General features: G+C 36.2%; 1 protein-coding gene and 1 pseudogene across 1 annotated transcript; one reads left to right on the forward strand and one right to left on the reverse strand.

Annotated features, from left to right (window-relative positions):
- Nucleotides 1-505: 505 nt before the first annotated feature.
- Nucleotides 506-5,441, reverse strand: LOC142523168 (subtilisin-like protease SBT2.2; annotated as a pseudogene).
- A 7,219-nt stretch (nt 5,442-12,660) lies between these two features.
- LOC142523015 (coatomer subunit epsilon-1-like) lies at nt 12,661-15,873 on the forward strand. The gene is made up of 7 exons (XM_075626652.1): nt 12,661-12,940; nt 13,044-13,133; nt 13,656-13,816; nt 14,567-14,702; nt 14,783-14,938; nt 15,260-15,339; nt 15,433-15,873. The coding sequence occupies exons 1-7, from the start codon at nt 12,767-12,769 to the stop codon at nt 15,524-15,526; spliced, it is 891 nt and encodes a 296-aa protein (XP_075482767.1). The 5' UTR covers nt 12,661-12,766; the 3' UTR covers nt 15,527-15,873.
- The last annotated feature ends 704 nt before the right edge of the window (nt 15,874-16,577 follow it).

Raw genomic sequence — 16,577 nt, forward strand, 5'->3', positions numbered from 1 at the left:
TTTCCCAGTATATGACGAGTTTGTTACACTATGTATCTCACTAGAATATGAATATTGGTGAAACCATATATTTTTTATGTGTCAATCCATCTAGACCCTGGTTAACAATCACAATGTTTGAATTCTTCATTCATTATTTGATGCAATTAATATAATTAACTGAATTTTGTAGTGGTTCTTCGATGAGTTTTGTAGCTTTTTTTTTTTTTTTTGAGAGACACGAATTTTTTAGACCAAATTACTTGACAATTATATGAGAGAAAAGGAAAGGAGTAAAAACGTAGACAAGAAAGGCTCAAGTCTTTCAACAAACACCCAAGTTACCTACATTTCAAGAACATTTACAAAGCAAACAATGAAAAAATCAGACAAGTTAGTGAATATTACAATGTAGTTATCAATCAGAGATTATCCAAAATATTACAATGTAGTTATCAATCAGAGTGCTGGATTATCCACCAGTTGTGAATAATGAAATTTTGACAATAACTGAGATAGGGATTTTCACCACATGACCGTTGCTACCAAAGAATATGATTCTTCCATAACTCGAAATCGAGCTGTTTATAGTCGCGTTAAGCACTACAGTTAAAACTTGTTTCTCCCCACTTAAAATGACAAAATATGAGGGTATAACCTTTACAGAAACTCCAAAAGGAGCGGTCCAACCAACTCTGTATGTCTCGTTCCCGTCAACATTGGTTACAGTTCGTTGCATTACAGCAGATTGGTTCAAAAGGAGTGGCAGGAGATAGATTCAAATCTGGATTAGCATAAGCCCGCTGCGCCATTATGGGACCCCCATTTCTGTCGTAAAGAGAAGCTGTTGTTGAAAGGGCGGATCCAATGGCTGCGGGACTGAAAAAGGGAAACTGTTGCTTGATTGTTGCTGCAAGTCCAGCAACATGAGGAGCTGCCATGCTTGTTCCAGATATCATAGCAAAGCTTTCGCCTAAAACATTTCACCGTCAATTCCTGTTTAATTGTTGTTTGACAGATATAATATTATCTCTCGAAACAGAAAAATACCTTGAAATTCAACAGAATCTGTGCCACCTGAACTCCAAGCAGCCCATATAAAATTTCCAGGTGCAACAATGTTTGGTTTCAGAATGTCAGCGTTCTCGAGGAAATTGTCCTCTGGATCTGGCCCTCTAGCAGAATAGTACATAATCTTTGGAGCAGAGTGGCTAAAATTAGCTTTTATTCCACCAGAGATCCGAGCCACGCCCCCGAATTTAACAATTTTGTTCGTAGTTTCATCTCTTTTCAAAGAAGAGTTATAGTAGTGAAGAAAGGCCTGCCACATAAATATTACTTTGAGTCACCATTTCAAGCCATTTTATTCATGAATATAAAGGAGTATGTATACATTTCAATTTGATGGGTGGGTATCATAATAGCATGGAATGCATGGAAAGATAAATACTCACTTTGGAGTCATCTGGAGATGGAATTACAATGCCAGGAATTCTCATTGGAATTGGATTGAGCTGGAAGCCAATCACGTAGGGATCCAGGTAGAACACAACACCAGCTGCACTGAGGTTTTTTGCGGTTTCTAAAGCTTGTTTGACGGTGGCAAGCCCAAGAACAAAGCGAATCGAGTAGCTACATATCAAGAGATTCCCCTGAACAGAGTTCAAGGTTAAAATTACTGGCATCTTGGCATTCACCAGCATACATATCCTTCGCAGCCGTCGAGTCTTTCAGCGCATCGATAGCAGAAACCATCGTATACATGACATTTTTATCGGTTCCAGCTGGACAAACCAATTCAAGCGTCATAATATCATGTCAGTGGTGGATCCAAATAATGGATTAAAGGTAGTAAAATTTTAAAATAAACTATAAAATTTCGAGATTTCGGGGTGGCGAAATTTAATTTTGTGCTATGTGCTATAAAAACACATGTTTCTTCTAAAATTGTAAGCATAGGAGAGTCTATCAAGAACCGAAGAATTCTGACTTACGAGCCAGTCCAACTCCAGGAATTGTGATATTGTTGCCCAGGACTATAGAGTTACTGTATACCCTATCATGGGCTGCAGCGCCAACAGTGAAGATCCATGGACTAAAGGATGATATGCTCTTGGGTGAGGGTCCAGTGTTCCCTGCTGCTTGTACTACGAAGATACCAGCCTTGATAGCAGACAATAAAGCCATATCTATAGGATTAAAGAAAGTGGCAATGCCAGGGGGCCGCCTATTTGGAGTTATTGACAAGCTTATTATATCCACTCCATCTTGTGCAGCCTACAAACATGAGACATCATGACGAACTATCAACTTGTAAGCGAGTGGTTATGTACCTGAAGTTACATAGAGGTGAATGGAATAAAATATCGAAGGGGAAGATAAAACGAAACAACAAACAAGAAACTCAGGCTTCGTGTTCCAGAATGCCAATTTTTATTTTCATTAAATTTATTTAAACTGGGATACTCGCATCTTACTCGATATGTGCCAGAAAAAGAAACTAGAAACAAGAAAGTTGGCTTCGTATTCCCGTATGACAGCTATTATTACTTTTCACTAAAAATAAATTCAATACGGGATACTCACGTCATACTTGATATGTGCCTCGAGAATATTCTTTATTAAAACACTTGGGCCCTACCTGATCTATGGCAGCAACCACATCTGCAGCAAAGCCTCCAAACCTTTTGTACAAAGCTTTATAGACAGCAATACTACAAAATTAATAAATAAAGCAGATTGTAAAGGACTGGGAAATTAAGTCTAAGCAGGTTGGGACAAGAAATTTATGATAGTTTGTTAAAGCTGCTGCTCCATAAATGAGAAACTTGAGAACAGAACATGATGGTAAATCAATTAGTATGTTCAATCTATATATAACTCAAAAAGAATATTGATAATTCTCATGATGCAAAACGGGTAAAAAGTTGCTTTAGAATCCTTACTGCGAACGAGGAGCCATGCCACTGGCATTTCCAAAGTGATGCCCAGCTACCACAACAGGAATCCCATGATTTCCTGATGCAATAGCAGCCGTGTGCCTGTAAGAAATTTCTTTATTATGTGCTAAAATATTTCCTTAATCCATAATGCCAGTTTTTTACTAAGTCGGTAACACTCACGTCCCATGGCCGTCACCATCATAGGGTGATGCATAGTCCTGAGTGGCATTAAATATCCCTCTGGTAATGGCGGATGCTGCAAAATGACGAGCGCCGATCAGTTTCCTGTTGCAAGATCCAGATGGGAAGTCCCGTGTGACTTCACAAATTCCAGAAAAATGCTTGGGAATCGGATATGGCTTCGAAGGTGTATCATCCGAGAAGCTGGGGTGTGTGGGATCAATTCCAGTGTCGATTAATCCAATCACAAGTCCTTCCCCTGCCCTTTCAAAACCACCTTCTTGAGCCCATGCTCCTTGTGGCAGACCCAGAAACTGTGGTGTGTGAGTGGTAGCAGTTCTAACTGAAAAATCCATAACCACATTCAACACTTCTCTTCTCCTTGAAATTTTGTCAGCCTTCAAAACCGGTTTGAGAATGTAAGAATCAAGAAAATAAAAAGGGAGAAAGAATTGTCATAGTATCGGAAAACAATATACACTTCCCGAAAATATTCGACAATAGAAGCAATGAAAATTCAAAGTCACTGATGCTAACCTGATGTGGAGTGACAAGCACTGCAAATCCATTGATTAGATAATGGTAGGTGGACACTTTTAGATACCTTTCCCCCCTTAATGTTTTTTTCAATAGAGAATCGTGTAGCCCCGCTATGTATGATCCATTGTACCAATTTATTCTCGTCGTAATGCTGATGCCGGCAAAATACTAACATGTTAATTTGGCAAGACATAGAGATGCGACAAATGTATATGATCATTAAACAAACATAACAGTCCATTTTTCTCAATAATTCCCTCCCCCACATCATACTTGGCTTTACTAGGACAAAAAATTATAGAGTTTTATTCCAATCAAAAAGGCCTGAATACAATACTCAGTTACAAGATTCTAAAATATCACATCAGCCTTCAACATCACAAACAAGAATCGTAACTAAATGCACAGTTTACATTCCATTCTCTTCTCGAGAATTTTTTTAAAAAAAGAACAAACAAACAAAGAACACCTCACTGGTTTCAACTTGCAGACTGAACCAGAAAGTAAATTCGAGAAATGGGATTCAGTAACAATTTCCTAATGTAATAATAATACGGCAAATTTTTCTAGAAACCAAGGGCAAGGAATAAAAACAAGTGAAAGATACATCGTATACAAGTATACGGGCAGGCAGAAAAAGTTCCAAACAAGAAATTAACTGCTCACACTTGTCATTATCTTAAAAAACCAAATAAGCCAATTCCTAGTACAGAGGATTGAAAAAAAAAGAGCGAACCTTGGCTTATCCAATCTATTCGTTCTCTGAGATCCTTTGCTTTTAATATGCGGACCCTGATTCACTCCAAGCTCACTACAGTAATGAGAGGTGGGGGCAAGTTTCAGAGTAACAATATACACAGCGGGAATTGAATCTCCACTGTTTTGAGCATAATTGCAGCTTACAGAGGATCACCAAACAAGACATTACCAACATCACTCCACTTCCGCAAACACACCTCATCTTACTGGAAACCAACATTTTCAAGAATTACAGGTAAAAAAAAACGGGGTCTTTCCACCAGCAGAAGGTACAAGCTTTTCTTCACGAAGTTCAACCATCCATATCCACCACAACTCGGGTTTCAGAACATGCTTCACTCTCAGGCTAGAGTAAACTAACTATTATTTCTTCTGAGGAGGTACAAGAGTTGCTTCTATGAAATGGACCACAATCTTCTGCTTCTTTTTCAGGTCCCCAGGAAAAGAAATTAATTGCAACAGAGTGGAGGACACTCGCAAAGCAATAAGCCCTTTGAAGTAACTACACTCGACTGTAGAAAGAAGCTCCAAACCCCCCATTAACTTCTCTCCATATACCTAACGTTCCTTGTTTACAAGGAAAAAATTCATCACAGGTCTTCTCACCATGAAGAAAGTTTTTTGCTTCCCTTTTTACTGTACATTACCAGTACTTCTGCAAATCATGAACCAAGAAGCACATGTCCTATTCATGCATATGTATGTGTGTGTAAGTTAAAAAGAAAAAAGAAGATATCCTGCAACTTTCTTGGGTGGTGAGAACAGGAAGGTTTTGTTTATAACGGGCGTGTTGAATGAATCAAGATGGAGAGAATTAGGAACGTTATTTTGGTACTATTATTCATTTTTGACTTCTTCTGGTACTGGGTTTTATGCACTGTCGTGGACACGCATGACTGTCAAAGAAACATGCCAAATGAAACAAAAACAAGCCCCCCTAGCCTACTCTTAAATCGAAATAATGAAGTAGGATTAAGATATTAAAGATTTTATATTAATATGCAGTGTCGGTTTCTTGTATGCTACATTGGAATAACTCTCTTGCCATTGGATTGGGGTCGATCCTATCAAGATAGGCGAGACAAGTCACAATCTAATGGTGGTTAATAAATTCATGAAGAGAGATTCTTCCCATATAGCATAGGATTTTCATGTAGTGTTTGCATACGATAAAATCAAACCTCTTTCTCCATGCCTAGAATTTATGAAATTTTTCATAAGATAGTGTGATTGGTGACATGAATGGGAACACAAGAATGAAGGAAGTACCTTTTGGGACGGACCCAGTCATTCTTTTTGGTCCTTTTTTGTTTTTACCATGATTAAGAGAATAGTGGGGGTGGGTGATGGGGAGTCGCTCCCACGGTTCTAATTCTTTTGTTGTTACTGCGAAAACTTCAAAAAACAAAGTGTCATGTGAGAAGTGAATCCTTTTCGTTGTATTCATTCTCCCTCTGTCAGTATTTGTCGAACTGTTTTCTTCAAACTTTATATTCTAAATAGAAAGTTTAAAGAGTATTTTGAACAATTTGTATGAAATCACTTTCTGGAGTTTGGTGCGGAAGTGTTTTGGAATGTTTGTGGATATATCTCTCTGATTTTAACTTTTGTAATTTTTTTATTTAGAAATAAGATTGAGATGTTTTTTTGTTTATTAATTGTTTAAAGTTAAGATTTGTCATTTTTATTCTTAAAAAACTTATGATATTCCGCAATTTTCCTCAATTTTGTAATTGTTTTTGGAGATCTCAAATCATATTTTATTAGAAGCATTTACTTTTTACAAAATATTTTGTATTTTTTATCATTTTCATTTTCAGTATTTTGGTTTCATATTTTGTGCATTTTTACAAATTTTGTCTTTTGTTTTCTTATTTTTATTAATATTATATAATTTTCAAAGCATTCATATTATAAAAAGTAAATTAATTTTGATTAAATCATTGCTTGTCATTAATTAATTTTGTTAATAAAAATATATGTAGGTTTTTGTTTAAAATGTTATCAAATTTTATTAAAAAAAAATTATTGGTCAAATAAAATTTATGATCTATGTTTAAGTTAGCACACATTGTAAAAATTATTGTTACGCCTATGTATGTATGTTTTCGTATAAATTCATCGCAAGACTATCGAATAGAAACTTATATATTTTTATGTTTCTCATGGTGTATGGTTTATCATGACAATAAATTCATCACAAAAAATTTATGCGACTGTCTCAATGATGATTTTATGTGACATATCTCATATCCGACTTAGTTAATGAAAACTGAAATTTTTTACTCTAGATATATATCAGATCGACTCCTTTTACATGAGACCACCTAAATATAAATCAGATTGAAAAGGGAGATATAATTGTATGATTTGGAGAACATGCGGGTAATAATGATTTCATGTTCCATAGCTCTTTCTATGTGAGAGGGGAGGCGAGGAGGGCCATGTTAATTATGATCTTATCAACTAAATCAACATTTTAGTAAATATGAGCCGTTGGATGTCCTTAAATTTCGCAATCAATGTTGAGTTTATCAAGGAAGAGAACCAGATTTTTAGAGCCATGAGTACCGCTTTTGTGCTGCTTTCGAAATCATTTTCTTTGGCGAAGCACAAGTGTACCAACGCACACATTATATATGTTTGTACAATTTATTAAAATTTAAACATTTTATTGATATTATAATTATTAAAACATATTATGATACCAAAAATTAGCTACTTTAAGTCACAACTTAGTAATATAATATAAATTATTATTGTTTTTGCGATAGAACTGACGGTATGTCGTTTTTATTTCGAGACAAAAGAGTAGTTCGATTCATTTTTTTTTTTTTTGAGTTTATAATTTTTAAAAAATGTTATTATATAATAATGTCAATTGAGCTAAAATAAATTTATTATTCTTGAATTCTTTTTTTCTTCATATCATAAAAGTTTATTTTTCTTATGTCAGTTGTCTTATTTCATATTTCCAATAGTGCCTTAAATTATTCCAGTGAAAACTACAAAAACCAAGAAAAATCCTACAGCTTAGAATTTAAAACATAATGAAAAAGTCGTTAGTGCTGTGAAAAAGTAAAAATTTATGGTAAAAAGTAAAAATCTCAAACTCTCAAAATTTACCAAACTACACACTTTATAATATTTTTCTCTCTACTCAATTGTGATTTTCTTCACAAATGAGAGATCTATTTATAGGAAATCTTTACAAATAATCCAAAAATAAAATACATCATTACCTACATCATCACACACTAATTTTCAATATTTACAACTCTTATTTTCAACATTCAAATATTCAATACACACATTTTAAATATATTTTTCAACACTCTCCCTTGTGATGATGATCATAATGATTGTCTTCATTACGTGTTTTTATACTGACTCGTTAAAAACCTTACTAGAAAAAACCCATTGGGATAAAAACCATAGCAAGGGAAAAAGAGTGCAGTCACGTAATCTCCCCCTCATGTTGACACGAACAATTCTTCACAAGTTTCGTAGATTGCGCATCCCAATATTATTTATATGCTTTCTGAATATTGACGTAGGAAGCGCCTTTGTGAAGAGATATGATGAATTTTCACTTGATTGAATGTGACGAACATCAATACATTTATTCTTCTCAAGCTCCTTGGTGAATGCGAAGAACTTAGGAGGAATATGTTTAGTTCTGTCGCTTTTTATGTATCATTCTTTCATTTGAGCAACACATGCAGCATTATCTTCATATAGTATCACAGGCTTCTCGTCGAATGATAATCCGCATGAGATTTGGATATGTTGGTCATTGATTTTAACCACACACATTCACGACTTGCTTCATGTAGTGCAATAATCTCGGCATGATTTGATGAAGTTGTTACGAGCGTTTGTTTATGTGAACGCCAAGAAATTGCAGTGCCTCCACGAGTAAAAACATATCCAGTTTGGGAACGTGCCTTGTGTGGATCAGATAAGTATCCAGCATCGGCATAACCAATTATACTTGGATTAGCATCTTTTGAATACAAAAGTCCCAAGTCTGTCGTTCCTCGTAGATAACGGAATATATGTTTAATTCCGTTCCAGTGTCTCTTTGTTGGATATGTGCTAAATCTTGCCAACAAATTTACGGCAAAAGATATATCAGGCCTTGTACAATTTGTAAGATACATAAGGGCACCGATAGCACTTAGATATGGTACTTCTGGACCAAGAATATCTTCATCTTCTTCACATGGTCGGAATGGATCCTTTTCTATGTTTAATGATCTAACAATCATTGGAGTACTTAAAGGATTTGATTTATCCATATTAAAACGTTTAAGGATCTTTTCTGTATAATTTGTCTGGTGAACAAACATTCCACATTCTTTTTGTTCAATTTGTAAACCCAGACAATACTTGGTTTTTCCAAGATCCTTCATTTCAAATTCTTCCTTCAAGTATGACACAACTTCTTGAATTTCCTTATTCGTTCCAATGATGTTTAAATCATCAACATATACAGCAATAATTACGCATCCGGATGTTGTTTTCTTAATGAAAACACAAGGGCATATTGAATTATTTACATATCCCTTTTTCATCAAGTGATCACTTAGTCGATTATACCACATTCGACCAGATTGCTTTAACTCATATAATGATCTTTGTAATTTCACATAATAACATTCTCTGGGTTTTGAACTTTGTGCTTCAGGCATCTTAAATCCTTCAGGGATTTTCATATATATATTACTATCAAGTGATCCATATAAGTAAGCTGTAACAACATCCATAAGACGCATTTCTAAATTTTCAGATACCGCCAAGCTAATCAAATACCGAAACGTAATTGCATCCATCACGGGAGAATACGTTTCTTCATAATCAATTCCAGGCCTTTGAGAAAAATCTTGTGCAACAAGTCGAGCTTTATATCTCACTATTTCATTTTTCTCATTTCGCTTTCGAATAAAAACTCATTTGTATCCAACAGGTTTTACACCTTCAGGTGTAAGGACTATAGGTCCAAAATCATTACGTTTATTTAGCGAATCCAATTCAACCTGGATGATTTTTTATCCAATCCTGCCGATTTTTACATTCACCAAAAGATTTTGGTTCATGATCTTCATTATCATTTATGATGTCGATTGCCACATTATAAGAAAATATATCATCAATTTCTTCTATATCTTTTCGGTTCCATATTTTTCCAGTATTAATGTAATTGATAGAGATTTCATGATTCTCGTCAGTTTGTGGTTTTGACAGAATATTTTCATCATCATGTGTTTCTTCAGGAACACTATTCTCTATTTTGTGATCATCATGTGTTTCTTCAGGAACATCATTCTTTATTTTGTGATCATCGTGTTTCTCTATAAATTTTCTTTTTCGAGGATTTTTATCCTTGGAACCGACTGGCCTTCCACGCTTCAGTCGTTTAATGACATCATGAGTATCTTCAATTTGTTTCTTTGGAATTTCAATTCGAGCAGGGGCATTTGCAGCATGTATATATGATTTAGTTACCCCTTTTGTGTCAGCAAATGCATCTGGTATTTGATTGGCTATTCTTTGCAAGTGTACAATTTGTTGTACATCTTTTTCACATTGTTTTGTTCTTGGATCCAGATGTAACAATGATGATACATTCCATGTAATTTCCTTTTCGGTATGTTTCTGTTCTCCCCCTAACATTGGGAAGATTTCCTCATTAAAATGACAATCAGCAAAACGTGCTGTGAACACGTCGTGTAAGGACCGTGTATCGTGTTATCGTAAATCTTAAGTGATTATCGATAATTTATGAATTTGATATGTGATTATACATTTGATGTATATTATAATAATGAAATTGAGAAATGAATATTGTATATGAATTGACGTTGTAAGAGCTCGATTGGAAAGGCCGGACGCCAATATAGTACAAAAATAAATAATTGTACAGAACGAGTGGCGCCCGGACGGTAGAAAATGACCGCCCGAGCGCCAATGTAGAAATTTTGAGTCTTCGGACAGAACATGCCGCGCCCGAGCGCGGTGCATTTGAAAGTCGGGGGCAGAATGTCTCGCGCTCGGGCGCGAGAATTCTACCGCCCGAGCGCCGAAGCGGTGGAAGATAAGAATGCTTTCTTTCTTCTTTTCCTTCGTCATTTCATTTCAGCAACTTCGAGGGAAAGTTAGAGAATTCGATTTCTTTCGTCCGAATCGACTTCGAAACGCTGTCTAAACGCGAAACAAATTATATATTTGTGATCTTCGCGTCGAGGGCTTCAAACTGAGGTAATTTTCTTCTAGTTCCAGCAGCTTGAAAGATCAAAGTGCTGGAATAGCATGTATTTGAAGTTTAATTTCTTATATGTAGTAGAATAACCGACAAGAAACTTGTATTCAAAGTCGGAATTGAATTATGATATGAATTTGATTTGATATGAATTTTTGAAGTTTCAAATGATATTTGAAACTCATATTAATGATTTTGGAGTATGTTATTGATTGGAATGAGTATGTTATTGATGTAGATAAAGTGTAATATCAATATCTTCAGGCTACATCAACTGGAAACGAAGAATTGAGGTATGTTGCGATCGGGTAACATACGACAGGTATCTGTATTATATGATATATGTCGGATTGATTTGATTGATTGGAATGAGATTATGTGTCTATATGCCTTATTTGTTGATTCATGTGGCATACATGACATTGAGATTGAGATATCGATGTATAAAATAAATGTTTTGTTAACACACATCATTTTATGCATACATCGATACATGACATGCACGTTGAGCTATGATCCTTGGATACCCTGATATGATTGGATTGGATTCCGGGGTTTGTGAACACAATCGCTATGCCGGTATTATATGACCCGTAAAGCATAGACAATTGTGGCCTCATATGATTGGATATGAGATTTGGGATTTGATGGCGCTTTGCCGACGCTATCATACAAGTATCCCATATTGGCCGGTGTGCCAGCTCGAGCATTGACTTGATAGCGATTCGATTGATTCTGACATGTGCTCAGTGGATGGGCATTTGACCCGATACCTCCACGACATACATACATTGCATACCATATATCATTGCTTAGATATCTGTGGTATATATGATTGGTTGTTCCATACGGAGCTTTGCTCACCCCCAAGGGGGGCTGTTGTTGTCTTTGTGTGTGGACAATGGCAGGTACTCCAGGATATCAGGAGACCGGAGAGGGTACTTCTGGAGGGAGCCACAGCTTGGGCTGAGGTTTTATGTTTTGTCTTGTTCCCAGTATATATGTATATGTATCTATATACCGGGGCATGTCCCGAGAATGTGAGTTGTTTGTATATGATAGATTTTGATTTCGTGTGGGCATGTTTATGACGTGAGATTAAATACTATTTTTAGTATTCAAATAAAATGATTTGGGCTCATTGTAAAGAAAATTTAAACTCGTTTTCCGCTGTAATTAATTAACCCTAATCAGATTGCATTGTATTAACGATTAGGAGCTAAGGGCCCCACACAGAGTGGTATCAGAGCATAGCTGGGAATGCTCTATTGAGTCTTGTGTACACTTGAATAGGCACAAATGAATTGTGCGTACGTGTTTGACTTATTTGAATTACTTGCTCTTATGTGATTTGATTTGAGTAAGTATCTGATGAGATTGATGATATGAGATGATGAGATTGTGAAATTGATATGATATTGTGATATTCATCTTTTGATTTGTAGATGGATCACACAAATGAAACTGCGAGTAGCAGTACTGAGAAGATTGTTGGGCAATTTGAAGGATTGTCCATGGATGTTGTAATGGCTCGATTCCAGGATCTGAAACCACCGAAGTTCTTTGGTACTGAGAGTGCTGAAAGAGCTGAGGCCTGGCTGAAGGATATCGAGCACTTGTTTAATATTGTTGAGTATTCCAATGGTCGGATACTGAAACTTGCAAATAATCCAAAAATAAAATACATCATTACCTACATCATCACACACTAATTTTCAATATTTACAACTCTTATTTTCAACATTCAAATATTCAACATTCAAATATTCAATACACACATTTTAAATATATTTTTCAACCGTTAGTTTCTTCACTGAAAGAAACGAAATTTCACAAAATGGGGAGAGACATATTTCGGGTTGGGCTTGAAATTGAAATACTGGTGATGGCGTACTAAGAAAAAACGATGGGGCCCAGGACGACCGGTTGGCCCAATACCAAAAATCATGGGCCGAGTTCCTCAACGTGCAGTATGACACAACTTCGGGCCACTTATTAGTTGCATTATTCTTCAGCTCTACAATTTCTTACCAAAGGTTGGATTCGAGATCTGAACTCTTCGATCCGTTGATAGTAAAGGAATAGAAAGCTTAGAAGATCGGGAATGGCTGCGGATGCCGGAGGACCCGACCCGCTGTTTGGGTTGAGGAACAACTTTTACTTGGGGGCGTACCAGGCTGCGATCAACAACAGCGAAATCCCCAATCTCTCTCCAGGGGACATCGTTGACAGAGACTGCCTTGTTTACCGTTCTTACATTGCCCTCGGTAGTCATCAGGTACAATCAAATTATTTTCAAAATCCGATCTAGTTTCCATTTTTGATTAAATTTGGGATTGTTGTGTATTGATTGTTTTTCTCGGTTCTGTTTGGTGATGTAGCTTGTGATAAATGAGATTGATCCATCAGCAGCTACGCCACTTCAGGCCGTGAAATTGCTGGCTTTATACCTCTCGTGCCCGGATAACAAGGTAATTTCTAGAAAACAAAATCAATGCAACTGATCTGCATTTTTTTACTTTGAACCTCGAGTCGGAATGCTGGATGTAGACCTTGGTTGTACTATTTTTTGTTTTGGTAATCTACTAATCTTGTTCGGTTGGTAATTGTATATAATAATTCATGCACAATTAGCGTAGAGGATTTTTAGTTCATTTAGTGTTCTCAGAATTCTACCAGTCTCGTGCGGAGTATAAGCCTCCATCCTTAGTGAGAGAATTAATGCCTAGTAGGAAGACAATGAAATGAAGGTAAACAAAATTTGTGAGAAAGTTGAGTAATTATTGTTCTACTTTGCTCTTTTTTATTCGAGACGACGACTTAGAGTAAATCACGACCATCACGAAAACAAAAGTGATCATCTGAAACTAGAAAATACATGAAATTTGAAACAATGCTGATGAGATGTCACACAAAAAGTGATGAAGCAGGTAGTAATTATTGGTGCAAGATGTTGGTCGTGATTAATCAATGAGTTCATCTGTGATGTGTAGGAAGTGGCAATTTCTAGTCTTCGCGAGTGGTTAGGAGATGCAGTCATTGGAAACAACCCTATGCTGAGGCTTATAGCTGGAATTATATTCATGCACGAGCAGGATTATAATGAAGCCTTGAAGCACACAAATGTTGGGGGAACTGAGGGAACCATGGAGTTGTGAGTTGTTTCTGGATTTGATACAGCTTTGCAAAATGCTTTGTATCCATTCTATATTTATATGCCAAGTGTTGCTAATACTCACAATTTCTTGAAACATGTCGGTGCTGTGTTCTATTTGTATGTTCAAATTCCATCATACATTTACATGTTAAATCTTGTTCATTGTTGTCATTTCTGGAAACATGTTGGTGCCGCGTGCTACATATTGATGTAGCACTGATCTTACTCTTATCATACTTACTATTGTTTTTCACCTGTCTTTTGTCGACCTCAATTGAGGGTGAGTACTTTTATTAACCTCTCTGTAACTGTCAGCATGCTTGCTAAATGTATAATGTGTGTGATTATGAATGGATGTCTGCCCTTTTTTGCTACATATTTTTGTGTTTTTCATTCTGGAACATGTTGGTGCTGCATGCTATATATTGATGTAGCCTTGATCTTACTCATCATACTGTTAGTATTGTTTTTGCACCTGTCTTTTGTTGACCTCAATGAGTGTGAGTACTTTTTTTAACCTCTCTTTAACTGTCAGCATGCTTGCAAAATGTATAATATGCGTGATTATGAATGAATGTCTGCCAATTTTTGCTACATATGTTTGAGTTTTGCATTGTGGCAAAGCACAAGGTGTTCGTGATGAGTTCCACACTGTAAATGGTTGCATTACATGCAACTTTTCTTGCATAATATATATTAATGTTTTTATATGAAGATTTAAGGCTGACACCTGTATACATTTTGCAGGCATGCTTTAAATGTCCAAATTTTTCTCAAAATGTATAGATCAGATTATGCTGAGAAACAACTGAAAATCATGCAACAAGTAGATGAGGATCATCCTCTAACTCAACTTGCAAATGCGTGGCTAAACTTGGCTGTGGTATGCATTTTTTCTTGCAATACATTCTGTTTAATCAGGAATTGAAGTTCTATTGACCTACCTATTTTTCTTTGTACAAGGGTGGTTCAAAGATACAGGAAGCATATCTGATTTTCCAGGACTTCGCGGAAAAGTATCAAGTGACCAGCTTGATTCTTAATGGGAAGGCACTATGCTGCATGCACAAGGGTGAATTTGCTGACGCTGAAAGACTTCTGCTTGAGGCCCTAAACATTGTATACCATTCTAGCCTTTTGCTTTAATTGATATCCCCGACACCATTATCTAGTGTGATGTTTATTGAAAGATTTTTTCAGGGTTTTGTATCATGGATATGTTTGTTGCTTTCATTACAAACATGAAAGTCTATTGCCACGAGTAAAAGTATGCTGTGAATTGACTACATGGCATTCGGATCACTTCCAAAATTTGATCTGCAGGGCATATAAACTATGTCTCATATCTTGTCTGACTTTTGACTTGAGAGTTTTTATTGTGTGTTAGATGCTGTAAGGAAGAATCAACATTCTTTTATCCATATGACATTATTTACACAGGATGCGAAGGACCCAGAGACTCTTGCCAATCTTGTAGTCTGCAGTCTTCACAACGGGAAGCCATCCTCCCGCTATTTGAAGTACGATTTGTACTTATTATACGCTATTTGATTTGTACTTCGTAGAGCTTCTACTTATTTTATGCAATTGTATGCTTCCGTGATATTTTGCAGCCAGTTGAAATTGTCACACCCAGACCACATGCTCGTTAAATGTGCATCAACAGCGGAAGAGAAGTTTGATAGAGCAGTTCAAAATGTTGCTTGAAGAGTAGACCGGCATGCTTGTTTGTCAAGTCCAACCATATGAGAATTATGTTATGCATCCATATTCAAGAAACCTACTGCCTTCGCGGAATTTGCTATTGTTAACCTTTTGTTTTCCAGTTCGACTTTTCTATATCTTATATCGGATTCAGTAAAACACACATTTTTTAGGGGGCTTAAATGTTGTAGTTGATTAATAAGTATATAGCGTCACTAGAGCCCCCACACCCTTGAAATTGTTCCGAGTGTCCTGTTTTGTTCTCCTTTCTCCTTTGGGTTCTTTTTCACGGATAAGCTGTCAAACTTGCTTCAAATCGCGGAACAATACCGATGTCAAGATGCCGTTTGAGACTGTGTTCAGAATTATAATGAAGTCTGACTTTCAAAAACAACGGCGCATTTCTGCTGATGATAAAGAATTGTAAGCTAAAAAATATGGTCTATCGCTCGCTTACGTCAGAAGCTCTCAGCATCCAAAGTGTTACGCACTGAATAATATGGTGCATCGAACACAAGGGCCGCATGCAACACTGCAACAAAAAATGATATTAAAGACTCTTAAATAAAATAAAATAAATAGGGTGGTCTCATGTTAGTTCCTTTGAATGAATGTGTTTCATGTGTGAGCTTGTGTTTACACTGAACCTGAGGGATGGTTTCATATCCATTAACATGTTCCTCCCGCTATCTCTACGCAGTCTGCAAACTTTCTCGAAGTTGAGTGTATTTAGCCGTCTAGTTTGATCCATTCTTCATCTTGGTAGGATCGCTGTATGTTTCCTGCAAAAATATAATGATTTGCATTTGATCAAGGAAAAAAATAGATTATCAATTTGCTTGCTTCAGTTCAATTTTCTACTGATTTCAACTCGTTAATAGGTCTTTATCTTTGTACAAGGTTTTTATTCTTGCATCCCAGATTCAACGCATTTTAACATGAGATGATTTATTTCCAAAAACGTCAGTGACAAAAAACTCCTCAACCTTCTCAGTGAGTATCCAAAACAAACATGGCCAAAATTGCTAGACGGCATCGAAGATTCTCAGCATTG

Source organism: Primulina tabacum, chromosome 13 (genome assembly GCF_025594145.1).
Source record: "Primulina tabacum isolate GXHZ01 chromosome 13, ASM2559414v2, whole genome shotgun sequence".
Lineage (NCBI taxonomy): Eukaryota > Viridiplantae > Streptophyta > Magnoliopsida > Lamiales > Gesneriaceae > Primulina > Primulina tabacum.

What these genes read in the sequence shown, in the direction of transcription:
- LOC142523015 (XM_075626652.1), top strand. Translation starts at nt 12,767, where the DNA reads ATGGCTGCGGATGCCGGAGGACCCGACCCGCTGTTTGGGTTGAGGAAC. An exon ending in TTGCCCTCGGTAGTCATCAG is followed by an intron (nt 12,941 to 13,043) that starts GTACAATCAAAT and finishes TTGGTGATGTAG; the next exon opens with CTTGTGATAAATGAGATTGA. An exon ending in CCATCCTCCCGCTATTTGAA is followed by an intron (nt 15,340 to 15,432) that starts GTACGATTTGTA and finishes GATATTTTGCAG; the next exon opens with CCAGTTGAAATTGTCACACC.